The sequence below is a fragment of the Meleagris gallopavo genome, chromosome 10 (genome assembly GCF_000146605.3).
Source record: "Meleagris gallopavo isolate NT-WF06-2002-E0010 breed Aviagen turkey brand Nicholas breeding stock chromosome 10, Turkey_5.1, whole genome shotgun sequence".
Lineage (NCBI taxonomy): Eukaryota > Metazoa > Chordata > Aves > Galliformes > Phasianidae > Meleagris > Meleagris gallopavo.
The window spans coordinates 19,753,906-19,781,532 of NC_015020.2; the positions used below are offsets into that span (position 1 = coordinate 19,753,906).

At 42.0% G+C, this 27,627-nt stretch overlaps 1 protein-coding gene across 1 annotated transcript; it reads right to left on the minus strand.

Annotated features, from left to right (window-relative positions):
* Positions 1-27,627, minus strand: LOC100550503 (dedicator of cytokinesis protein 7). Its single transcript, XM_019618722.1, has 25 exons — positions 27,520-27,627; positions 26,530-26,761; positions 25,186-25,350; positions 24,137-24,306; positions 19,866-19,958; positions 18,596-18,685; positions 17,507-17,602; positions 17,239-17,379; positions 16,957-17,070; positions 16,437-16,607; positions 15,277-15,416; positions 11,637-11,806; positions 10,257-10,411; positions 9,504-9,686; positions 8,901-9,036; positions 8,075-8,171; positions 5,831-5,927; positions 5,026-5,160; positions 4,180-4,332; positions 3,613-3,771; positions 3,277-3,377; positions 2,563-2,755; positions 1,867-2,010; positions 1,116-1,247; positions 1-141 (listed from the first exon to the last, which is right to left on the minus strand). Exons 1-25 carry the CDS (start codon positions 27,589-27,591, stop codon positions 109-111), a joined length of 3,372 nt encoding a protein of 1,123 aa, XP_019474267.1. The 5' UTR covers positions 27,592-27,627; the 3' UTR covers positions 1-108.

Below are 27,627 nucleotides of genomic sequence, written 5' to 3' on the forward strand. Positions count from 1 at the left end.
AATGAATTCAGTTTTAACAGCAGACAGCAACAGAAATACCCACAACTAGCACATGTGGGCAAGCATTGGCGTGAGTCATCTGATAAATCTATTAGTGTTCTTTACTAACTAAACGGAGTTACCTACCTCCCAGCCAGTACTCTGTGTAATAAAAAGTAAAAAGCGCATGTCACAGAAACAAAAAAAAAAGTCCAAAGGCCAAAACATGACCATCAATGTAAGGCAGCATAAACTTGAAACGGTTTCAATGATTTTAAGACATCATGCAACCAAAACAGACTTCTCTGGCCCAGAATGACGCCCAATGATTGTTCCTTATTGGTTCATTTAACCTCACAAACCTGGCAGTGCCAGAACATGGGAAACAACCAGGCCCTCGGCTGCTGAAGACCAGCTGGATCCCAAGAAGTTGATGCACTGATTGACATCTACTGTCAGCATAAGGGTAACTATACCAACAGACAACAGTGTACCAAGCAGCCCAAAGCCAGAAAGCTGGCGGGGTGAGGGCTCAGAGTAGCACTGGCACATACTGCCCACGTCTGCCTGCAATGAAGGCATGCACCCATCAAGTGTCTCCTAGAAGCTTCTAGAAAGTTGCCAAGTGCTCTCATCCCCTGCTTAGCTGAGGTCTGCTGGGCTTTGTGAAGGCTGGTGAAGTCTCCCATCAAATCCTCAGCACCTTTGCTGGTGGGTTTTGCACCAAGTTTAAAAAGATTCTTTCAACAACTTAGCTAACATTCTAACAGGCAAATAAAACTCCCAACATTTCTCAGCATTACCTACCAGGCTAAAGGCAAGAAACAGTGGTTCTCCCAGAAACAGAGCATGCAAAATACATTTTAAAACAACATCTGAAAGAATTAACTGGCACGTGATTGGAACTTTTTAACGCTCGGATAATTCTGAAGTTACAATAAAACTTGATATGCGATGTCCTCCTATGTTTCTTAAGTCAAATACACACAGAGAGAAAACTCCAGTTAGTGATCCTTGCATTTACTGCAGATCACCATTTGGCAGTTCTTGTGTAATCTACTAAAATGTTTTTTTCCTTGATAGGTACTTTTTATTTGACCACAATTCACATTGCAGCTGAAAATCCAAATCATTACCTGGTGGACAATCTTGCTAAATGCTTCTTGGAGTTTACCATGAATAGTAGATAGCTTCTTGGCATCTCTGTTAGCTTCATGAATAGGAATAAGGACTTTGTAAACCTCATTAACTGCTTCATACATGCCAGCCTAAAAAACAAAGGCCATCAGATAGCTCCATCAGTTCAGCAGCAAGAATGATACGTACTCCCAGCATTTACAGAGCCAAAAGGCACTGTGATGTAATCAGCACCTCTTCCTTACAATATGCCTATGTCTCTAACGGAGATGATCAATGTAAAGAGACAATGCACCATGCAACTTAGCCAGCCTGCTACAGCACTTCTCTTTGTTCCAGAGTTACTGCTGCTTGTACTTAAACCCACTGAATATTTCATATAATTCACTTGTTTTCATTTGTTTCTGATGGATACACTACCACCAGCTCACTAACACTGCTCACACAAAGCTCTCAGCCCGTCCACTTTGAACAGGAAAAAAAACAGTACAGCCTTTATCTGCCACTGTGAGCTCCAAAACGTGCAGTGTTGAAATAAAGATGCTAGGAAACCAAAAAGCCCTTTGCTCCCCGACCCCACTCACTGCAGTTCACTTGAGAGGGCAAACAGAGCTGTCTTGAGCAGCTCAAACTCCCAATGCTCCACGTGAACTAAGCAGTTACAGCAGAGCTACACAGTCTCATTGAGAAAACATTTCCCATTACGTTGCCCAGGAGAAGGAGAGAGAGAAAGAAATTCAAGTCTTCTACCATGGAAAAAGATGCTGCAGCCTGCTCCAGCAATCCCACCAGACCAGCTTCTGTGAAATACTTTCCAGAACAGATACCTTCTTCATCTGGTGACACAACATCATCAGAAACTGCTGACTCTTCCAAAACATTAGAAGATATGTTCTAAGGAGACATAACACAGGTAAAAATTTGTACTCAATTTCAATGACATTCAACACTTTGAAAGCTTGATGATTTAAATCAAATCCTACAATGTTTAAAGCAGCAGCTGTCATGTGCTTTTTGTTTCATCTCCTTCTGAAACAATGGGATACTTCAGCACATGCTTAAGCTGACTGGAGTGGCTCATGTGTTCACAGCTAACTGTGTGGTTGTTTGCTCTGCTCAGCGTTGCCCTGCCAAATGTGAGTCACAGCAACCCTTCCATAAGTTACTTCGGAACAACTGCACTCACTTCACAGTGACTGGACTAAACAGATGGTAAAGAAATATAACTTACATGAAGAAATAAACACAACTGGATTCATTCAGCCTACAGATGAGAGGCTCAGGGGAATCAAGCCGTGTTCAAGCATAAAGATTATTTTCAGAACTTGCTATGATGCATTCTCCTCAAAATAAACTGAGTGAATGCAGTGTGAATGTCTAAACATAGGAATATCTGTCAGCAGCAGTGACAAAACTCCAGAATACACTACAGAAGATAACCTCTACCTGAAATGTAACGCATCCTACAGGGAGGTATTTTCGGTCTTCGAGCATGCTCAGATACTCAGCCACCAAGGCTGCAGAGTGGACCAAACACTGTGCTGACTCTGCATGATTGCTCCTCTCTGAGTGCTTTCCAGCCATGTTCTGTAACCAGGTCAAGCGCAGGTCAGGGGAATTCTGATAGCCCTTTGCAATCCTAGTTAAAAATAGGAGGAAGAAAAAAAAGAAAGAGAAAAAAAAACACACAAAAAAACTCTGCAATTAGTATGCAGTTATTTCTGTTTAAGTAACAATCACTTCACAGATTTCTTAGCTAGCTACTGGTGGGCAAGCAACTGGATCAACCTAGTGATGGCACATTGCTTCTAAGGGTGACTGCTGAAGTTCTTGACTAAATTTCATATTTCACCTGCAGACTGGAACTGCAGTGTCACTGCTCCAAAACTAGGCTCTGTAAGGGCTCAAATGAACAACATCTGAGTTCAAAACCAAAGAGCAATTACCTGTGTTTATATTAGGTGATGTGTGAATCATGGGAAGCAGTGCAAAACAAGCTTAAGCTAAAAGTAAAATGATTGCTAAATGCATGAGCAAGGTTCACAGCAACACAATACTCAGTGCTCTAAACACAGAAGTGCCATAAGTACTAAGCTTCTTCAAACACCAGCTGGACACTGACATCTACTGTCCCTGCTGTGCAATGAGTATGGACTCTACCTGTACATCAGGTCAATTAGCATTTCTGGATCTTCCTGGTGCTCCTTCATTTTAACTGTGTCAGAGAGGATCATGTGGAGGTTGAACACTAGATCTTGGACCTGTAAAAAATACACTGTTGTAATGAAGTAGCAAAGGGAATCAAGCTACTTACTGCTATGCCAGGACCACAGCTGCTCTGAGCCTTTGTGTGGTTACCTCACTGTCAGAATTAATCAAGGATCTGGGTTTGGTGTACTCAGGTCACAAAAAAAGTATGAACCTCCTTCAAGGAATTCATGCAAATATTCCAGGCTGCAAATAAACTAAATGCCACTTTTCCTGTGGTTCTTTTACCTGATCAGGAAATGTTGTCTCTCTAAGCTCCAGATCTTCTTCAGCATATGTTAAAATAGTCTTCAAGGAACGTCGTAAAAATTCCTCATTGAAATTCTGGGATGTCCCCACCAGGGATGAGAGAGACATAGTCACCTGCATTTTCACTCTGGCAAAGTTCTGCAACAGAGAAACTGTATTTCAACAACCTGCCAATACTGTACACTCACTGCTATCAGTCCCTGGGCCCACAGTCAGTGGATCCCTCCAGTTCTGCTGAGCAAGGCTGAGCACTTTGTGACAGACAGGCACGTGGGTACTTGCACAATACCAGCTGGAGGAGCTGGAGCTGAGAACCTTCTTAACACTTTGAAGCACATGCGAGTTAGTAAACCTAAGATCTAATTAGAAATTAGTAACATCTGGAGGAAAACAAAATCCCAGTATTTCTAACTCATTTTCGTGCTTGTCTAGCTGATAAGCCCTCTAACAGCCTTTCTTTCACATGACTGAATACACAGTGCTCCGTCCAGAGGTCCCCAACCAGTTCCCATATAATAAGCTAATGAAGTGCAGCAGGATACTCACATTCCCAATCTCAAAGTTTTGCCTCATCAGAAGGTAAAGTGAGGCACTCGCGTGTGACCGTATTGTGCTGATGCTGCTGCTACAGTGCCTCAGGAGCCTCAGGCACAGATCTGCACACTGCTCAGTCTCCTCTTCAAACAGCAGCTCGGGGAACTGGAAAAACAGCATATGAGAAAACTACTGCCTGGACAGACAGAAGCAAGCACTCAGACATAAAGGCCACGATGATCTTAGCAGCAAGCATACATCAGTATTAGAGGAAGTTCAATCCCCTCTGCTTTGAGGGGAATTGTGCTGGTTTGAATCACTTCACTTTTACAGTTAGAGAGATGCAGAGTCTCTGGCAGCACTGGAAGACAATTCATTTTACCTACCCCACCGCTCCTTGCTCCTGCATCTACACTTTGGATTGATTCACATTGATTCCAAAAACTCAGGCTTAAATCTTTGGGCTATTCCCAGTACATATGCAGAATCATAGTTTAAATTATGATTCAAGTAAAAAAAAATAAAATCAATTTTAAGCAAGTTTCATCCTTAATTTCAGCTGTTTTTTGCACTGCCTGCTGGCTAAGTACATCTGCTAGCCAGCAGGAGCCCACACCACACTCACTCCTCGTGAACTGCACCCTTGTGCACAGCTATAAAACCCAAAGTGCATAAATAGAGGACCCCAATCACAAAAACCATTCAGGTTTTATCCATCCCGAGACCCCATTCCTTGAAAATTAGTCCTGCACAAAACAATAAATGTTTGGTGAAGTGACAACGATATAAAGGGAAAAAACAGCCCCATCCTCCATTTGCACTGCTCAGGATATATTACAGCATCTGCAGAGAATTCACCTTTGAGACCAAAGCTCTCTGTGTGGCGAAGCAGTGTTGGAGGTAAAGTGCACTTTGGTTGCAGGCCATGCTGTGCAGAAGCACCTTCAGCACCCCACCGAGGATGCTCTCTTTGGACTCCGTCACAGAAACAGTCTGCAGGCAAAAGCAAACCAAGGGTCATACGAGCAAAAGCAAACCTCCTGGGGGAGCTGTAATAACCCTGCTGAAAACCCCTCTGGCATGGAAAAACTGCCCACTTTGCTGAGCCTGTGTAACAGTCACATTTCTGAATCAGCTCCAGGTGATGGAAATCTGACCCATGAGCTGAAGGAGATGGAATGACACAAAACTGCCGTGTGTCCATGTTCACTAGTGGGTAAAGAGGAAACAGACAGATTTTGTACCACAGCGAGGAGCCTGGAGGCTTTCCTGCACTGTGCCAATGTGTACAGGCACAGGAGACCGACCTGGAACTGAATGACTTGAGGCAGATATGAGAAGGAACCAGAGGAATTTGCTGTAATAAGGCAATACTAGCCAATTTTTACTGTTTGTTAATGGAATTTTAAAAACAAATACTTCTTATACTACAAAAAAGGAACAATTTTCAAAAAGTCTGAAGAAAGCTACAGTAATTAAAAACCATACTGTAAAGGGCTGAGGATGAGGAGAGGCATTACAATCCTTCCTGCTGCAGCAGTAGACCTGAACAGTTCTGACAGTGTTCAGGCAGTTAGAATAGCAGGAAGGCTCTATTTAATAAACTGCTGCCTGACCAGGTGATCCTAATGGCATTACATCTCTTTTCTTCTACCATCCTTACCTGTACAACTATCTCTAGTGTATCCAAAATAATTAGATTTGCTTCTGTTGCAAGATTTCCATCAATAAGTGCTTCATGTTCTATCTCTGCTCGTGATCTATTCGGAGAAAAGAAAGCAATAAAATTAGCTTCTGTTTAAGAAGTAAACCCACATATTATTCTCACTTGAAAATATTTCCTCATTGGCAGGAACCCTTTGATTACAATGCACATACTTATTGCTGGACAACACAAAGATCCTTTAATGCATCCATTAAGAGGACAGGAAGAAAGACTTGCTTTTTTTACATATACAAACTTACAGGTGATTTACGTTCATCATGCTCAGGAGAGATCACACTACTTTCTGACACTTTGTTACTCTCCCAGGAAGACAACAAGCATTTAGAATGAAAGTCCAACTCAAACTGGTTTAGTAGCATTGTAAGGCATGCAACAGCGAAACCAGGAACAGAACGAATGGTTTCATGTTGTAGGCTATGGACACACGGTGGTGCTACACGAGCTGGTATTTATGCACTTTGTTCCCAGCAGCCAGAATAGTTGCAGGGCAGAGTGCATGGCGTGGAGGTGTGATTTCTGCCCTCTTATGCTACAGTACATTACAGTTTTTGAAGAATATCTTTCATGCCACGAATAAAAAAACCTACACAACTTTGCTGTTTAATACCAGGCACTCACTTCCCCCAAAAGGCTGACAAAGTTCATATCCCCACTCACACCAGAGGTCTCAGGAATTCGGCAGAAACCACCTCATTTCAGTGACAGGAGCTGCACTTGGCAAAGCCCCAGTTCTACATCTAAAGGGCCCAGCTACAGCTTGCCCGACACAGGTGCCATCTCTGACAGACTCAAGCCAGGCCAAATGACACTGAGGGTGTGATGCAGAGTACTGACAAAATCCAAGCAGAGCACACATCAAGGAGGATGGAGCTGACTTGGCTGGCAGCGTTCCTGGAACCCGTATTGCACGAACTGCCACACAGCTTCCCATGGGAGCTGGGTCATACACTCATTATCTACTCCTCAGTCTCCAGAACATGAAGGCTTGGTGCCTGATCCTCATGGACCAAAGAGGGAGGCCCAGCCCCTGTATCAGTAGTGAAAGGATGAATTCTGCAGGCCAAACTTTAATCCAGTGTAAGTGCCCATGGCTCGAGTTGAACCATGGTGAAATTTATGCCTACATCACTTTGCGAGGAGGTTTAAAACACACTGTTGATCTGGCTCTCCTGATGCCTTGGCCAGGAGCATCTAGAAGCCACTACTTAACAAGAGATTACACTTCTGTGTTGGAAAAATAATGATAAGCTGTAAAGATGTACTTTCAAATCCAAGAAGTATCTCTATGTCTTTGAGGGTAAAATTTGGCCTGACTTCCATCCAGGCTGAGGACCTGGCTCCTCAGTTTCTTCAGAGCTTCACTTGGGCTGAGATTACTTTCCTAGGATTAGGAACAATTCCATTGCTGGGAGGATGTAGACTGCAGGTTGCAATTTGAGAAAACAGAAAACGTGCACTGCAAAGCTCAAACACAACTCCTGAGCCTTCCAGATTAAGCCACACTGGGACAGGGAATTATAAAGGAAATGGGTGTAATAAGCAAGAGGAGCTCATTCCAACCAGTTGCACACACACACCACACACACACACACACACACACACACACACACACACACTGAAAACTTCTGCCAAGCATCACAAACAAGGCTGTGATGATTGAGTCTGCAGATGTATAAATGGCAATTTGTAAGAACTGCACACCAACACTACAGTACCTGGCTGGTTTGTGGCTTCTAAAAGCACAGCACATGTGGAAAAACAATCAAAGTGATGGATTAGGGCAGGAAAGGAAAGTGAGCTTTGACAACTCCAGAATGCTCTTATGTAATAAAGGAAATATGACATGGGATATATATGCTATCTGTGAATATTGTTCATGAATCTTCTCTCTAAATTACAGCTTACTACAGGATTTTTAGAAGGCCATGGATTGTATTAGTCTGGTTAAATCTCATTTAAAAATACTGAGAAAGTAAGGAATGGTGGAAAATAAGAGTTAAAACAGGGCAGTGTCAGGCAAAAATCTATTTGTACATTGCCAGACCTGCTCCAGTGGAGGGCTCAAACGGGCTCACACAAGAGCTAGGTGTACCTCTGCCACTGACCATCAGTGGTGAGAGGGACCCTGCAATCCCACAGGCACTGTGACATGGTTAAAATAGAAGGATAAGGCAGAGTTACTTGTCAAGCTTCTCTGTGTTTTGACGCCAGTGAGTCATATCCTTTCTCCATCTCAAATTCTCTTGACTTCCAAAAGCACTCCCAGAAGGACTTCTCTCTGCAGGATAATATTAAAATAATAATAATAATAGCCATTTAATTAATTAATTTATTTATTTTTAAGTAGCAACTCTAGGTTGTTAACAAGCAACAGGTGACAGCTATAACTTATTCCTTAGATCCAACGCTGTGGCACTCAGACCCAAGATGTTTATATGGTCTCTAACTAAGTGCCATGAGAAGTAACTTGACTTGCAGTCATTTTCACCCAAGTACTGAGTATAGACTGAGCTAACTGAGACAGACTGCTGAGAGGTAACTATCAGGGTTGCTGAGAAGCAACTTCTTTGGACTACTCAGGAGCCTAGGTTTAGCAATCCCCAGCAGTCTGACATTACTGTTTGTCAGCTGAAGACAGCGATGTCTTCAGGATGGTGCTGAGATCCCATTTCCTGCTTCACAGGCTTTCTGTCTTTATTGTCACTGCTGGGAAGGCAGGGAAATTTCATCACACAACATCCCAGATAAGGGATAAAGGCAATCAGGTCAGATTTAGGAAAAAAAAAAAAAGTACAAAGGTCCCTAACTCTGTGAAATGAATCATTAATTATGTCTCTAAAATATTTATTCAATATAGCCCACTGTGAGTGACTCACATGTACCAGGAAGCCTCCAGCAGAGTAGGAGACTGAACCTAGTTGATTCTTGTCCTAATCCCTGGGCCATTTAGGGAAGGGAGTAGCAGTTTTTGAAAAATATGTAGAGTGCAGAAGATGTCTTTACTTACCTAACTGTCCTCTGCTTCTTCGGACCATTTCCTGCCTTGCTCCTATGCTTCCCAAAATAGCCTCTTCTAGCTTGGCTCTCATGTCTTTTGACTTCTTGAACGTCAGACTGTTCATTCTTTCAAACACTTTCTTACCCTGCAAGTTTCAAATGATAGTGAGGGAAGAGGCTTTCAATTTGGATTATTTACTAAGTGCAACAACTCAAAATATTATTCCTGTATGAAGAGAGAAAGAAAGGAACATAGCTTCAGTTGCTAACTAGATAATCTACCCAGATCCAGCAACACTTCAAAAAGCTCTCTTATTGTGGGAGCAAGCAAAATGATCAAGAGATATTTCCTTTACCTTGCTACAGTACCCAGATGAGTGGCAAGCAACACAAGCTACATAAAAAATGAAAGGAGAAAGAAACACTTACACGACTGAAAAGTAAACATGGAAGAAGGCCAGAGGCTGCACAGAGAAGTGCTTAGCCATGGGATTTAGATTACAGGAAATACTGAGAGAGCAGGAAATGCCTTTCTGGAATAGTACAAAGGATGGGAGTGTTACATTTCTCTGCGAGCCTTAGAAGAAACTTCAGGAGGTTTAAATACCAGTACCTTGTATTCAAAACAGGATACGCAAAGATAAAGCAAATCCAGCAGGCGATTGAGCTGCAGCACTGACAGGTCTGTGAACCACTTCTGTAAGACACTTTCATCTGCATTCTTGAGCACCCACAAGAGACAGATCAGAAGGCTGCGGCTGGACTCTGTTGAGAAGGTGGAGTGCTGCCTGCCACTCTAAAACACACAGGACAAGACATTTGTCACATTGGATTTCACATCCAAAAATGCTTCAGTCACCACTGAAAAGATTTCCATAAGGTACTACTCTGGCCTAAATAATTGCCAGGTAGGAACAGAAGTGAATAGGGAGAAATGGAAGGGTCTGCTAGAACTGGGGAGATTCCCTTTCCTGTGCAGAGAACAAGGGAAATGGCCCATTTACATCTTCAGCTAGTTAAGACTTGGATGTGGTAGGAATTTTTGCTTAGAACTTACAACAACCACTGTAATTCAAAGAGCTTTTATGCAATTGTTTCAGAAAGAGAGAATCTTTATCAGAAAACTCTTACATTTTCTGAGGTTTGTTGATTCTCATCCCTGCCTGACACTTATAACCCCAATGAGACAGGTACAACAACACGCAGAAGTGATTTGTTCCCTTGTCTTTCACCCTCTACAACACCCAGCCACAAACTGATACGAGTTTCTGCTGCTCACTGATCAGCCCTACAGGGCGTGCACATGTAAATATTTGCCTATTGACACAGGGTGAGGGTCAAGGAATAGGCAGGAATAGCTTTGTACCGATGAGGTGAGTAGAAAACTGCTGGGCCTGGTGAGCTGAGGGACCGATGTTCCTGCGATGGCCATGGCAACTGTCTGGCTTATCATGCTTCCACTCTCGCCTTCATAATCATCAGCAGCGACGCAGCTCGGCCTCCCTCGCTGATTGTGACTCTCTGCCAGAAACACACACATCCTAGTTAATCCCCAAACTCAACATTTTAATCCCCAGACTCAACCCCAGCCTCCCTCCGCAGTGCTTGTTTCATTGAACCATCTAGGAAGGCAAACTGAGAAACATCACACCCATTGATAGGGTCCTGCAAGTAAATAGGGTTTACTGTTATTTGGGATTATGCAAGGCTAAGACAGTAACAGTTTTTAAAAGCGATCTATACAACCTCAATACCTAGAACACTTTTGAAAATAGACTTTTCACTCCACACCACAACCTTACTTTTTGCTTTATTGTGCCATTAAACTCAAAGGATGGCAAGGACCCCAAATCCCAAACTACTTCAGACCAGATCCCCTGCCCTGAGCTGACACCTCTGCTTCTCTGCAGGACACTGTGCACACCTGAAATGAGCTGCTGTTCGAGCACACACAGAAAGGAAGTAGAGGAACTCTGCTCCTTTTTTTTAACCTTCGAAAGGTTGAGGGGTCTGGGCTTGTTTAGCTTGGAGAAGAGAAGGCTCCAGGGAGACTCACTGTGCCTTCCAACACTTGAAGGGAGCATATAAAGAGGAGGGGGAATGGCTGTTTATGAGGGTGGATAGTGATAGGACAAGGGGGAATGGCGTTAAACTGAGACAGGGGAGGTTTAGGTTAGATATTAGGAGGAAATTTTTCACTCAGAGGGTGGTGAGGCACTGGAACAGGTTGCCCAAGGAGGCTGTGGATGCCCCACCCCTGAAGGCATTCAAGGCCAGGCTGGATGTGGCTCTGGGCAGCCTGGGCTGCTGGTTGACGGCCTGCACACAGCAGGGGATTGGAACCAGATGATCACTGTGGCCCTTTTCAACCCATACCATTCTATGATTCTATGATTCTAATTGTTCTGAGCCTTGCACAGTATACGGGATGACTTTTGAATCGGATCAGAGCAGAGAGACAGGCCAGCCTTACGCAGATAGCAATTAAAATGCACTGCTCACTTTTCACTTTATGCAAACAAGTGGCCAAATGCAGCTTTGAGTGTTCAGTCATTGAGGATTTTGCAAGTGCACTTTAGGAAATGGATGTGGAAACACATCAAAATTATTATACTTCAGAAATACAAACGACCTCATCCACCAATAACGGGACTTGTTTTAGAACCAACGGAATCTGTTCTAGACAAGAAACACTCAAACTTTGTGAGCAGCTGAACATATACCCATACCACAGAGTATGAAATACCTGTAAAATCATAGAGCTGAGGCACCGTTTCCATGATCACACCAATCAGAGGTAGATACAGCATTGCCACCCGGGCCTTTACCTGCGGGTCAGCGTACCGCGGGTCCGAGTCGTGACTGGACAGTAAGTTGTGTACCATATTGATGACCTTCTTATGCAATCCAAATAAACTGTTAAAAGAGAGTTGGGTCACACAGATTAGTTAATACCTTCAAAGCAAACTGTATTTTGTAACTGAGTGGTTTCGGTTAAAAAAAAAAGAAGAAAAGGAATCCTAGTTTTTATTTTTAACTTCACATAAACTGTCATTGCACATATTCTTTGATCACCCAAGGATTTTAAAAATGGCTGGCTGCTGACCATGCCATATAAAAGGTATAAAAATATCCTGCTGAGGTGTACGCTCAACATGATGCAAGCACCCTCACATTTTCCATACAAAGCCCCAGCTTTGCAGTGCTGCTGTACCGAGTCAACTGAAGAATGCTAGGAGAGATAGGGAAATATAGAGGACGGGGAGAGAACTTTAGAGTAGGTTTAGTGACATCATTTGTAGTGCTCTTTTCTGTTTTTATTTAACGCCATTTACAGAGAGAAAAGCCCTCCTAAAACAGAACATTGCTTTTATCAGATGATCAGGAAGATTCTGCCTCAGTTCCCTGAATCCCCATGCAATTATTCAACCGAAACAGACTACAGCTCAGTAGCTGAATGCAAACTGTCAGAGAAATGGAGGGGCAGAAGGAAAAACCCAGCAAGAAGTGGCCTTCCTCATTATTAAGATGCAAACAATGGCAGGGCCCAAGCTCCATTCCCTCTTGTAGAAGACTATGTGTAAGCCTATTGGTGTTCATGCCTTTTGAACATAAACCCCTTTGACTCTTGAGAACTCACTCTGCTCCTCTCAGTCCCCTCAGCCACCACACAGAGGGCAAACTCTCCCAGAGCAAATAGCATGTATCTCTGTAGCTATTTGCTTCTGGAGGCAAACCAGTCCAATGCAACAACTCTACCCCATGCACAAAGCAGCCAAAGAAGCTCATACATGATGCGGTAGCAAAACATAAGCTTCAGTGTTCAGACCTGTGGTATTAAAACAAGGGCCGAATTTCAGGCAGTATCCACTTTACCTGAAAAGTAGAGTTGAGTTCTGGTTAAAAAAGACGAGAGGATCTGACTGGATTTGTTGTGGGTATAAAGAGGTTATAAAGGCACCAGTACAGGTTAGGAAGGCATCAGGTAATGAAACTACATTTCTCTCTGTGTTTTTTACATCAGACCAATATAAATCCTACAGCTGCCTTGTCATTATCAATGAGATCCTGAACAGCTAGGAATGAAATGCTTATTTAAATAACTGGCAGCACAACCTTCAAATTAAGGTTAAAAGAAAAAGCTTTGTATTGTTTTGAAGGAGTGGCATCTAGGCTGCACTTGAATAGCTGGAAACAAGCTATCCTACAGGCAATGGAACTAAGCACAGGGAAAGCACATTCAAACAATGCAGTGTAATTAAAACCTAGGGCTACATGGGTTTCTTTTTCCCTTTTCCTGAACAGAACGGGTACAGGATCAGTCTGTATGGAGGAGGAAATGTGACCTGCTTATCTTTCTGTCTGATAACGCAATGAAGTGATCCTGCTGCCCTGCACCAGCCCCTCTGACATCTCAGCCTTGGATTTGTGACAACAGTGCACACGTCTGCAAAACTGACTTTTGTTGGTGAATACCCAGGGTCAAATCTGATTTTCTCGTATCTGCCCTGTAATGTCAGTCAACACGGGCAACACAGGCACCATGAAATGAGCAGTAATTGTTATTATCACTGAATAATCAAGACATGCATCTGTTTGAGGTCTATCTGCCTGGGCTGACTCTCTAGCTTCTTTAATCCACGTGCTGCCTCCTCTTTTAGACTACAGGTGCTCTGGAGGAGGACTGTGACATGTTGTGTTATTGTACAGCACATAGCACAGAGGGATGTAACCAAACCGTCGCCCCTAGGCAACACAGCGCTGCAGTCTTTCCTTTTCAATGGAATCCAAGGAGTTCTTATACAATGGGTGAGCTAAAATGTAATGTATTTTGCTAATGGAACAAAAGCGTGGAAGGAATAAATAAAAGGCTCTACATCACCTATCAAGATCTAATGCAAAGCTCTACTGGAATGAGCAGCTAAATGGGTGGGCATCCCTCTCCACTCCTGGGATCAATTGAAACTTTTTCCAACGGTGGCCAAAATATTTTAATGGTAAGCATGCCAAAACCTCCATTATCTGTCAAAACCAGATGATTATCTGGTAATGATCCTCCCACCTGACCATTAGAACTCTTCTCAGGCATGAGAACAATAGACCCCATGGTGCATCTATCAGGGCAAAGACAGATTTAATCCTGAGAAGAGCCAATAAGCTGCAAAACCACAAGTTGTTCTGGAAAACTGTAACAAATAAATGCATTACTGATACACATCTTAACCAAAATTCAGGAGCCTTTGATTAAAAGGTATTTCCAGAACTGAACTGGTATCAGTGGGCTTTTGATGTCTACAGAGGGCCCCAGAGAGGAGCTGTCTCCCTAATGGACACAAAATCATACTGACAGCTCCTCTGTGCAGCTGGACAAAGATCAGCACCCATGTCCAAGCTTAAGGGCTGAGAACATCACGGTGACAGAGCTCAAAAAGCAAGTATGTGAGAAAAAAAAGGCTGTGAAAATAAGACCAGAGGAGATCAGAGACAGGACCTCGTTTCTAACCAGGGAGTAGGATGTTCCTATTCTACAAACAGGATTTCTGCAGTGTGTGAATTGGTAAAGATTTGCTGCTTTTTCAGACCAAACAAGTGGGACTACAATGTGTTGTGCACATGTACAGGACAACAAACTCATTTATGGCATCACTTTCTTCTCCAACAAGAAACAGAATTAATGTTTAACTCCTGAGACCTCTTGGGGAAGGGGCAGAATTACCCATGAATCATCAGTATTCGTCGACTCTGCTGATATTTCTGGGTCCATCTTGAGAAAATGCCTGTGAGAGAACTTAGGACTGCAGAAGCAATCAATAATTTCTATTGAAATCCATTTGAAAGGAGTAAGGCAGAAAACAGCCCTAAATAATACAAGTAACAGACTGGATGTCAGGACTACAGGCTACACTCCCACTTCAAAAAATTATTTGCTCCGCAATCCAGGCAAGTCACTGACCAACTCTGCACACTTGACTCTATTTGTCTATTTATGTAACCCATGGGGGTCTCACTGATGCATAATTTATGTTGATACAGAGCAGAGGGGACCACAGCCAAAATGCACTGTAACATTTAAAAACACCAACAACGGAGACTTCTTAAACACAGAATTATTTTTTTGTTATAGTTGATAAAAGCAGTTTCCTGTTGGAACTCCAGTGGTGCCCCTGTGCCCTCTTTCCCCCCTTAGCTGGAAAAATATGATTCATGTTCACAGTGCCAGTGAGAAACGGGCAGGGAAAAAGAATTCTCAGAGTTGAAGAACAGGTCCCTTACCTTCTCAGCTCACAAATGTAACTTAACTCTGGCCATGCCAGAACTTGCTTGCTATCCACATTTTACTTGGAACTAAAGAAAAATGCTTGAGGAAAAAAATTGCAAAGATTTACCCTTCTGCATCAGGATCTAAAATGACAGCCAGTTCTGTTAACACAAGCCCAGCCAAGTAATGCTGCTGACGGAAAGGCACAGACAATTCAAACATATTTGCAATCTTCTGGTCTTGGACATTTGTGGAGAACCCAGAACTCTGGAAAAAAAAAAAACCACAACCAAGTTTCAGCAGCTGCATCATAAGGATCCTTGGAACACAGAGAGTCAAAGCCTAGGAAACACAACAAAAGCAATTTTCAGAATTAAACACGATCCCAGATAAACTATTTTTTTCATGTTTTGTTTGGATGTAGGCACGTTTAACTACAATATATCCAAGCTCTCTAATTCTTCTCTTAATTGTTTGCCATTATTGCCTTCTCCCCTACAAGACAGCCTTAGAGAAGCTAAGCCAAATAACCTTGAAAAGTGGATTAGTTAAACTTTTAACTCAGGCATGGATGGTTTCCTCAGGCTTAAGAAAGCTTTAATTTGATTAAGTTTAATTAATTTTTCAAAACACTTGTTACTTTACTTTTTCTGAGCAGGTTGGGACAACACTACAGTATACAGGAAGTCCCTTGTTTTATAAGAAAAGGGCAACAGTGCACAAAGTCTTTTTTTAATGGCTCATTTATGCTCATGCATAACATGGAAAGGGATTAGGTGTCCTTGGGACAAAAGGGTGTGTGGACAATATGGGGATACACAGATGGGCTTCTTTTTTTTTTTTCCAATAATACAATATCAAAACAAGTGAAAACCTACAAAGCAGGAAAAACTGTTAAATTTTCCTCCAAAGCCTGAATGTGAGAGATGCTTCCAGGTTCAAGATGTTGCAGGAAGAAGTAAAACCAAAACTGCTGTAGCCAAAGTCACATCATCACCCAAACTGCCTGCAACCCTTGCATGGTTCCCATAGCCCACATCCATCCACTGCAGGCTTTCCCCAGCACGTCAGTGGAAAAGGGGGGCCTTTCAAGTGAGAGCTCTGTCTGTGTGCTTTCCAGCTGTTCACTTGTTCTTTCTTAAATGAAGTTAATTTCTAAATAAACACTTCCAACAAATACTAGCAAGCAGAGACTGAAATTATGGATTATACATCTGCCTCATGTGATTCAAGCCTCAGAACAAAGCTCAGTTTGAATTCCCACAAAGGGCCCTTGTTGCAGGATACCTGGGAAGTTGCTGAAGACACAGATGGTGATGGAGATGCAGGCGGTGTGAGTAAGCTGCAGGGTAAATTCAAGGTGACGTAGTGTTCATGGCTGCAAATGATGCGAAGGAAGTCCAGCCTCAAAGATGCCAGGTTACTTGGGTTTGTTAAGGAATACAGCTTTGAAGACACCTGGCAAGTTCAATCCGTAAGACTGCAGTTAGCACCAAAGCAGATTACAAATGCAGCACTGGCTCTCCTGTCCCACTACCACTCCCAAAACTGCTTCCAAAGCAAGAATTAAACAACTCGATATCATTACACGACCCCATCCACATCACTTCTCTGTGCTGCAGATTAAACTTGTGATGTGCAGGAGCCACACACCTCCCAGCCAATAACAGCACACGTAGCAGTACAAGATGTATATACAAGTCATATTTTTACAAGCAAATTAAGAATTGTCCATACTTCACTGTCTGCCTAAGAGAAGAGTTATGCCATGGATCACAGCTAAGTCGTAACATTTATCTGCATTCACCTGTTTGTAGCAGGTCTTAATAAGAACAAAAACAAATCCTCTGTCCATGATAGACAATAGATCATTGAGGAAAAATGCAAGACTGGTGTTGAGCCTTTCAACCATTTCTGTATCCTGGAGAGAAGGAAGAGAAAAATGGAAAATGACAAAGAACACAGTGAGCAGTAATAGAGCAATACAATGTATCCAAATGACAATTCCTGGTCTAGGCATCAGCAAAGAACACAGTAGGGTCTGGTGCCTGAGCTCTGACCTGAGCTCACTTTAATTGTTTGTCATTACCTTCTGAAACCGAGAGACTATATCACCAGCAATTGTGCTGACCAAAGCAGTTACATCATCCATGAAACGCTCAGGAAAACGATTCTTTCTTGAAGCATCCAGTTTGTCAGCAAAATACAAATGATGCACCATGCTCTTCACCTATAGGAATATAAATTACAGTGGAGTCACTCGTGGAAATGAAGCAGGAGGGAGACTCGGTTGTTGCTGTTTGTGTTTTAAATGATGAATGCTAAGGCAATAAGCAAAGTGCTTCCAGTTTGCTCACCATCAGCTCGAAGAAGAACCAGGCCTGCTGCAGGGCTGCCTCCCGCACGCTCCCACTGCACACGACCCACTGTAAGGCCAGCTCTTCATGAAAAAGCTACACAGAAGCAAATCCAGAGTTAGTCCAAGCCTCAGCAGCAGCTCACAAAACAGTCTGTATGAGAAATGGGAGCACGGTCCATGGAAAGTATGGCAAACAATGAGATTAAGCAAAATAATAACTGAGAACATGACAGCAGTGGTGGTTCCTTAAAGAAATCCCCAGCTAACAATGAAGGATGATGTCATGATATGGAATGTGAGAAACGTTCCAAAGCATCTCGCTTCAAAATTGAATTTCAAGTGTCAAAAGGATTTTCCACCCACCCAAAAGAAAAAAAAGGTTTGGTGCTCATATTAATTTATTTTAAAAGTCTACCTTTCTGCCTGGTCTGATTTTTGCAGGAAAAAGGAGTAAAAAGTGGACATATAAAGCAATTTGTACAAAGATATACATTTACTGTGAGAAAGGACTTAAAACAGTAAGAAAGAAACGTGGGGCTAAGAATCAGCTTTTAGATTTCTTTTCTTGGGAGTACCAATCCACAGACTGGACACTGTCAGTGACCACATTTCCATCATACAAAAGTCTGGCATTTTGCCTTTCTGATGTTGTTCAGTAGGATCTCATCTCCCTAAAGGGAATGCACTTCCAAAGCAACTCCCTCCCACTTTCTGGATTAACACCTATGTACCTGAGTTCAGAACACATCTTTAGTGCCAACCATCTAACACACTGTAATTTTGCACACAAGGATGTGTCCTTTACATTTCTAGACAGTGCTATTCGTAATTTATTTTAAAGCCATAGATATTTTGGCTCCATACAGTACGGACATTAAATCAGACAAGCTACTCCTGATCATTTTGTTCTTCCCAATTCAGCTCTGTCAGAATACTTCATATTCACCACAGCCTGGATGTTCAGAGGTGTTAAGCAACAGCAGTTCCTAACGATCTCAGAAAGAACCAGGCTAGAGATAAAACAGATGTTTTCAGAATGACTTGACCTCCCTGCCCCACAACATCAATTGTCTTCACTGAAATCTACCTTTTTAGTTGGTAACCGTCCTGTTAATGTTTGTAAGAAACTTGACGTCTCAGTGTGCGAAGACATACGATTACAACTTCGATCCGTAGCCTACGGAGTGGAGATGAATGAATGATGACAGGACATTAAAGTTTGCTGTGGATGGGTTTTGCAGCTCAAGGACAACGTACGTTTACAAAAATACTGTTCCAACTGTAGGCTTTTACTGCCTTTACACCTTCTTATGCATTCTCAAAGTCTTACTCATTTACAGATCTGCTTTAGGCAACATGACAGCACTTTTTACTGTTTTAAGACACATAGGCTATTTAAATAACTGCAGGTTCTTATGCACAAAGACATTTAGTGCTGCAAAGCATGAAACCTTTTCATCACTCTATTTTATCAACATGCATATGTCAAGGAAGTAATACTTGTAATTTCAGTACCATACCTCTCACTCTACCAGACCAAGTACGTGGGGATGTAACACTGCTACTGGCACAGAGAATGAGAAAATCACTTAAGTTATTTCTGGTGGGAATAATTGGCAGGAGTACAAGTGACTGGATACTTGTAAGAGTGGTAAACTTGAAAGGAAGTACAGTTGAGAGGTATGTTCAAGGCAACCATGCAGTGGAAAGCAGCAGGCAATGGGGGCTAAAATAACTTAAGGCTTTCTGACCAAAGCTGCTATAAAGTTTTCATACTTTGCAACATGGAACAGATACAATTGGACCCAGAGAGTCACTGGTTCCGGCACTTAAATTTACATCTTCCAAGAGAGAATTTTACACGTGTATGAATTTTGGTTTAATAATATTCCACTCAAACAGACATGAAGGATTACTGGACTATGAATACTAAATGCTTGATGAAAATGGCAAAATGGTTCACATTAAAAGAAATGGCAAACATGGACAAAACTATGGGGCTGTGATTGATGTTCCCATTTAGAAATGTGCTCCACCTGAAGCTGAAACTAGTGTTAGAGAGAAAGAGAGAAAAAAGAAAGGAAAAGAAGTCACAGCATTTACATTTCACAGACCAGCAACCACTGAAATGAAAGAAGGGGACACGTTCACAAGTTTTGGGGTTTGTCATGCAGTGCAGTGAGGTGGTGGGGGAGAGGATGCTGATTTATAAAACGAAACTCAAAGTTTTCAAAGAACAATTAAATAAACAAGTAAATAAATAAGCAAACCACCAAAATCAGAGTATGCACTGAGGATATTCTACAGGGAAACATCAGAGAAAACAAAGCCAGAAAAACCTCTACCGAAGACACCACCTGTGTTGACTCTGCACTTGGGCTGGGGTTGGATCCCCATGGGGCTGCTTTTGGACCACCAGTGTTTACCCAGGAATTGGAGCGGTCTAAACCCTGGGCATGTAATAGAAAGCAGTTGGGAAAGGAAAGAAATATTACATGTTGCATGCCATACAATAGTCAAATCTTAGTCCTCAAAAGCAATCAAACCAGGTGCACTGCAAACATATCACCAATTAGAACTGCTGAAGCTGCATTTGTTGAGAGGCTTACTTTTGTAACTCATCACACATGTACACTACATTAATATTCCAGTCCAACCTGTTCTATCTGTAGTGCTTGACATTCAAAAACTATCCTCCTCCTGAAAAATCCCACTTCCATCAGTTGAAATCCAGCACTTCAGTAGATGGAGCCAGACCAAATTTTTTATGTGACAGAAAAAAATTAGTGCTCGGATATGAAAAACAAAGGATGCTCTCAGTTTTTCCTCAGATCTTTTTCTTAAAGTAGACTACTTGCTAGCCCACAGACTATAAGCTCTACAGATCCTATGGAAATGCTATGGAAACTCAAAGAGATCCAATTGTCAGCTCTCGCAGGTTTTCATAGAGTAAAAATCCTGCACCATTGGTGGAGTAACCTGTGGAGAAGCTTCCAGTAGACTTTTGGCATCTCCTCTGAGCACTGTGGCAAACAGAGAAAAGAGGACATACCTTTTCTGGAACCAATCTGCTCTGCTGAACAAAACATTTGAAAAATTACCTTGCTTTTTCAAAAGATTTATCTCATTTGTACAATTTTAACTCTCAGTGGATCATCTGTGCAAAATTACTGCAGATCCCTCCTCTCCCTCCAGTCTCTTCTCCTCTCAAGAAACTCAGGATGAAGAAAATGAAAAAATCAAACTCGTGTTTGTTATCCAGGCTGTTCCCATGTCAGGAACACTCAGTGGGATGCAGTGGACGTTCATGGGTCTCAGGATCTGCCTCCAATAGAGGCAGTTGTGCAATGCCATAGACATTCCCTATAAACGTCACACAACATTTTTGACCCTCACCTGAGAGAGCTTTTATCCCAGCTTCTGTGCCAGCCCAGAGCTTTTTCCCAATATGTGAGGCAAAGGTGCAGACTATTTCATCACAAAGATTATCAACTGCAAAGTCCATCACGCCTATAAGCTTGTTTCTCTCATGAAGACAAATCTACCCAAGGATTGAGCCTGGGATTCAAATCATTAATACATTGAGCTATTCTCTATGCAAAGTACAGCCATGCTGTATTTTGCTTGAGTTGTCCAATAAAAATATACTGAAGAGATAAAATGAGTGTTTTAATCTCAATTACCATTTGGAAATAATAAATCAAACCTCTCCATCCTGCATAGATCCATACAAATGTTTTACTTTGCTCACAATGAGTTCAAATCAAAGAACTTTGCAGAATGCTGAACTAAGTTCACCTTTTGTAAAGCCAGATCTAATTCTGAAAATGCCTTTAACCCACTCCCTTTTTCATTCCTATGCTTTCTAATCACAGCCTTTGTACATGTCTATCCTCAGAACCAATGTTCACAGAAGCAGATTTTGTAAAAATCTGAAGAGATTCCTTCATTTCATACTTCTCTGGAAGATAACAGAGTGCAAGAGCTTCTCTGGCTTGGTAAGTCACTTCCAAGTGCACAAAACTCTTGTTAAATCCTGTCCTGTTTCTGGGGTTCAACCTGCAGCTGGGCACAGAACGCACATCTGTGAACATCCATCATCAGAGCCATGACACTCAGAGTGTTCTGTTTCTTCCCAGCACATCCCCAACACTTCAGGAATACTTTAAACATAAACATCTCATCATGTTCTTTTTAGACAGTTAATAAATCCTCTTTAGTAGGGAATAAAATTTACATAGCTTCAGTTCACAAATGAAGGCAAAATAAGTGACAAGACCTAAACCTTCCTCTATCATGCAAAACCACAGAAATCTAAATCCTGTAAAGGGGATGCCTGCTTGAATGCTCAGAATTAAGCATAATGCTGATGTAAGTAAAACCTAAAGCAACTTTACCAAAACTATCAAACACATTACAATAAGAAACAACAGAAGACTGAGCTCTAAAGAGTTCCACCAAAATTATTTTTTCTTTTTAAAAGCAGAAAGACTCCAGATAGATTCAATGTGAAGTATAAGTTCCTTATTTGTGTGTACGTGCTTAAATCTTTGCTTGGAGAAACAGAATAGAAATTTATGCATCCCTATACTCCTTTCAGCATCTCAGGAAGTATTCATGTTTCTAGTCACATCAAGAAACAGAAACAATTACATTAAACCAACATTCTGTATAGTCAGACCAAGCTTAATTTCTGATACTATCTGGCTAACATGAAAAAGAAAAAAATTCCCCAGCAGCAATTAGGGACATATTTGCATATTTAAAGCCCAGAGTACCTCTAGAACAAAATTTCTCTTCATTTTGTACTGTGACATTATTCACTCTGCCAGACCATGTTAAGCTTCTGATACCCTGTGTGAATTTCATGTGCACATTACTGCCTATGGCATTTCACAAAAGGTCACGGTTGATAAATCAGCAAGATACTGAGGTGGTCTTTAAAAGATTTTAAGACTTTGAAGTCCAAACTTTGATGAAACAAATAACTATTTGTCTATCCATGTTACTTCAGCATCTTATTTGCTCAAAAAAGCATGTCACTATTAATTTAGAACTTGGTAACCTCTTTCTCAAAGAGGTTTTCCTTATAAAATCCAAGACTCTGTCAAGCTTTCCTGGTTGGGCTGATGGCTGCTATTTTGCCAGAAGGATCAAATCAAAAGGATCAGACTCATCTGTGCTGGAAGGACACAGGTAGGAAAGTGTCTCATCTTGGTGGAAGTTGTCTCAGTTTAAACATTAAAAAAGAACCCAAAATGAACTAAGGCACCCCTCTCAGGTAACAGATCTACCAATACAGATTTGTCCTGCCTCATGTCACCTATTTTAGGTACAAAGTATTAGTAGCAGCTCTACATATTCAGAACTCACAAGAGGGGACAAGAAGGTGATTCATACCTTGTGTGGCACAAATCATCTGCTGAGAAGCTTTTTTTCTCTCTACTGATTACACTGAAAGCCCTGACAACCATGTTCCCAGAACAGACAATATAACTGAGGTTAAGAAAATCTAGTCCAAAAAAAAATGCCATAAACATGCATACATATACCTAGAACACTAAGAGCTGGAGTAAAACCACACCAGATGCTTTGCACTAATCTGCCCCCACTCACTGAAAAGCCACTTTCAGCAAGTAATAAAGGCCATAGAATCATAACAGAATCATAGAATGACCTGGATTAAAACAGGGCCACAATGCTCATCTGGTTCCAACCTCCTGCTATGTGCAGGTCGCCAACCAGCAGACCAGGCTACCCAGAGCCACATCCAGCCTGGCCTTGAATGCCTCCAGGGATGGGGCATCCACAACCTCCTTGGGCAACCTGTTCCAGTGCTTCTCCACCCTCTGGGTGAAAAACTTCCTTCTAATATCCAACCTAAACCTCCCCTGTCTCAGTTTAAAACCATTCCCCCTTGTCCTATCACTATCCACCCTCGTAAACAGCCATTCCCCCTCCTGTTAATACACTCCCTTCAAGTACTGGAAGGCCACAATGAGATCTCCCCACCATAAAGGTGGGGAGTCACTGTGGATGCTGAGTGAGTACATCATAAATTCATACCGCAGCTAGATTGTAGCTCAGTTGCTAACCCAGTGAAATCTTTCTGGCCATGGAATATATCTGCTGTGTGCAAGGTACTTTCTTTGGACATAAGTAACACAGAGAGCATTTGAGCAGCTGTTAGTGCTGAACACAGAGGAGAAGAGAGAGTTTTGGTTTGGGAGGTAAGACTGGGATCAAAGGGTGGCAAAGTAGGGGATGCAAGGTTTGGGGAGACGTAACAGCTAGTCAGAGGATACAGCTGCTGGCCATGTGAGAAGTGAGAAGAAAGCTGTCCTTGTCTTACTGGTCTTGGGGAGGCAAGTCCAGAAGGACTCCGGCCCCAGCCACCGTACCTGTGGAAGTAACACTGGCAGGATGGTCTCTAATAAATCAGAGACAGAAGCAGCAATTTCCAGCAGTATCAGGTGTGTTATCCATAACCATTAGAATAAGTCTGAAATGGGGTTGCTAGTGAGGACAACTTTTGATAGGAAATAAAACACGAGAACTTCCCCATTATTACTTTAGATATGGAATAAAAGGCACCACCACCCCGAGCCCCTTGGCTGTGCGTTTGTACCTTACTGCCAATGATCGAGCGAACTTCATCATCAGGTGAGGTGGGGGTCCCAGATATATCTGGGTTGCTGTTGCTGAGGCTCCGTGAGCGGTTCAGGTTAAGGCTTGCTGGTCGGACAGCAGATCGAGCCATGGTGGCATAATGCACTGATCCCCCTAAGCCACCGGGACCTACGGTGCCATACAAAGAACATCCTGTTGCACCTCCAGTCAAAGCCTCCATCCCGCCCTGCTTTCCACCTTTTTACTGCAAAACCTTTACATAATCAGTAGCTCTGGTCCATAAGGAAATCTCTCGTGCCTCCCCTGCCTGGTGCTCCAAGGTTAGCAGCTGGGAGATGGGATCAACATGCTGTTTTATTCTGTGATCTGTGGGAAGCAGGAAGCTCCCTGTGGCTTTAGGCAGCCAGCACGAGGTCTGCCTTTAGGCAGATCACAGACTGGAAATAGTAAAGCACTGAATTCTGAAGTACAGTTTTAAGCACACAACTTTTCCAGTCTCCTCAGCGGCCTTCCATTCCATGCAAGAAGCAAGTGCTGGGAACCACAGGCCTTCCAAAGCCTGGTTTTCTGTATCTCCATTCCAGTAGATGCCTTTCTTGTTCTCAGCAGAGGTGGAATCAATGTGATTCCCTCCTGTGCACATCTGTTTTTAAATATTTCAGACTCCTCTGCCAGCGCATCGACTTCTGCTGGAACTGAATAAAAGTTCTAAAGTACCAATGAAGGAGTCTGGGAAGCAGGAATGACCACAGGGTACCCCATCCATCTGTCACAAAACAAACTAAATAGAACAGTATTTTGTCATAATTTCACCTCAAGTTCTTTCAGTAATGGCACTTTAAGACCACTGAATAGTTAAATCCCTGACATGGCTCTAACTGTAATTAAACTCATCATCTAAATGGCAACACTGCATCACAGAGAAAGTTAATAACAGGACTTGGCAGGGAACCAGTTATGCAATTGGAGCTCAGAGCATCTGCCAGGAAGTGCTTTCTGCTTGCTTTTAACAAACTGTGACTTGAAATGAAGTGAAAAAAGAGCTACCTGGTGATGGTGAGTTGGGATAGGTATTTGGTAGGCGAAAAACATAATAAATATAGGAAGCAAGAAGGCTGTTTCTGCCATGCTGGTCCTGGTTTCCATCCAAGTTCTTGTGAAGTCTATTTATGATCGAAGCCATTGCTTCAAAAGATGCTTGGCCCAGGTTAACTGAAAAAAAAAAAGAAAAAAAAAGGAGTTGTTTTAGATTTCAGCAGTCCCCACAAACAAATTCTGAATATGCATTTCATCCACCTTCTAAAGGATAAATGGTGAAGCTTGTTAGAGTACAGCAAGCATTTCTCAAGAAAGACTGAAACTGGTATTTGAAGTAGGTCTAATAAACAACTTGACAAGGAGGCAGGTGTTGCAGTGATACTTTTCCTCTTATTTTAATAACACTTGATGAATTTAGGTTTGATTTCTGGAATCAGCCCAACTTTGTCCCCCCAGTTTGCAATGGTAATAATATTCTGGTTTACCTGATGCCCTCTGGATATTTGTCATACATTTCGCAGTTAACTCTTGGCTCCATTTAAGTAACAGTCAAAATACGAAGTGAAAAAGAGCAATTCCGTTCTGTTTTCAAGTAACATTCTGTTCTAAAAACTGAGCATAGAAATCCACACATGGACCTGGCTAGATATTTTAAACAAATTAGGGATGAAGCAGACTGCAGCTGGAAACTGCAAACTAAACCTAACGTAAGTTGGTTTACAAAGTCCCCATGTCAGTACATCTTCCTTTTCCCTCTGCAGTCAGCACCTCCCTGTATTCTGGTGTGTTCAGAAAACACACCAGCAACTTCCTCACCAGTGTTTGAATTGCAGGCTTCCTTCCTGAGAAGTTTAATTAAATGCTCAGTTATGCCATTTAGGCAAAGTCCATAACAGGGAGCAAAAGAAGGGATTATTCATGCTGACAAAATCAGGCTAGAACAGCTATAGTAACTACAGTATCCATGTCTTAATTTACCTATTTCAAAGTTCTCCAAGGTGACTAGTGAGACTGAAAGCCTTAGTTTCTGAATGTCAGTATGGAGACACCTTAACTGGCTCCAGTGCTAAGAAAGCACTGGGTATCCAACTTTGAAAGTCAGGCTCCTTTCTGGTGTCTCAACTTGGACACCAAATTACCACCCATTTTTGAAAACCTTTCTACTGAATGTAGCTCCTGTGTATATCATCACTGGTCTCGATGCCAGAATGTTTCATTTTGAACATACATGGTATATTAGTGGCACTAAAATAAAGGATAAAAATGGACTTATTTATTTCTACATAAATATGATAACATTGGAAGTGTCAAATTCTCAGCTATGTAATTCTCTATAAAACTTAAATAGAATACCTATTTGGCCTGCAATGACAGGAGGTCTTACTACCAGAAGAATCAGTTTGTCAAGCAGGAGATGAAGAAATCGCACTACCGGCTCCAGTTGAGAGGAATTTAAAGCTGAAATGCTGCTCTTCAGTTCATTTTCCAAGTTGTTTTCCATAATTCTCATGTCTCCTATTCGCACAGGGAACATGTGCTCATCCAGAGCATGGACAAGTGCAAAGAACTTGTCAAGGTAAGGGTCCTACACGTAAGCACAGAACAGAAATCAGCAAGAAGCTCCCAAATGAACACTGCTCTCTGCGGACTTGTCCTCATTGATGGATTCTCTCTTTTCCCTCTTCTACCTGGACATTTAATTTCACAAAATTAGCAGAAACTCAACACTTGTGAGAGCTCTGCCCATACGTCTAACTCAGCTTTAATCAGCCAGTTCAGAAAGTGTTCAGGCAAAGCTAGAGAGCCCACAGACTGTGTGTTCTTTAGAAAAACAGACAGAAATGCACCGAAGACATAGTACTATTGACAGCACAAACAAAATACATCAAAAAACCATCAAAAAGACAAACGAGGAATTAATAAACCGAAAGTTGAAACGATGAGTCAAAACGATTGCCATCTCTCATTGTGGATCAAAGACAGACAAAAAAATACACAGGGAAACAAAAGCGACAGGGAGGAAAAGGAAAAACAAGAAAACATCATATGCTTGGACAGCATGTTAGAACTGTTGTATTTAAAACAACAGTCAAAGGTCTGAAAACATTGTTGGCCATTCAACCCCTGTGAATAAAGGCCAAACTATTCATGTTTTTAAGCAGAACTTCTCAAATATACACAGCAGAACGTGGAATAACAGGTCTGCTGGCTCAGAACTGAAAACGAGATTGTAATTTCACTACTGTAATTACTGTACTCTTCATTACAAACTCTTTGACAGTGTTTCAACTGCCAAAAGATTATCAAGATTTTTTTATTAAAACGACAGATCTTAACGTTTACCTGAGTATGGAGAGATGATACAGCAACAACTTCTACATTGAAAACTCCTTTGTGATTATCCACCCACTTCATTCCAGGAAGCGGAACCTGCAGGTGAGCAGAAGGATG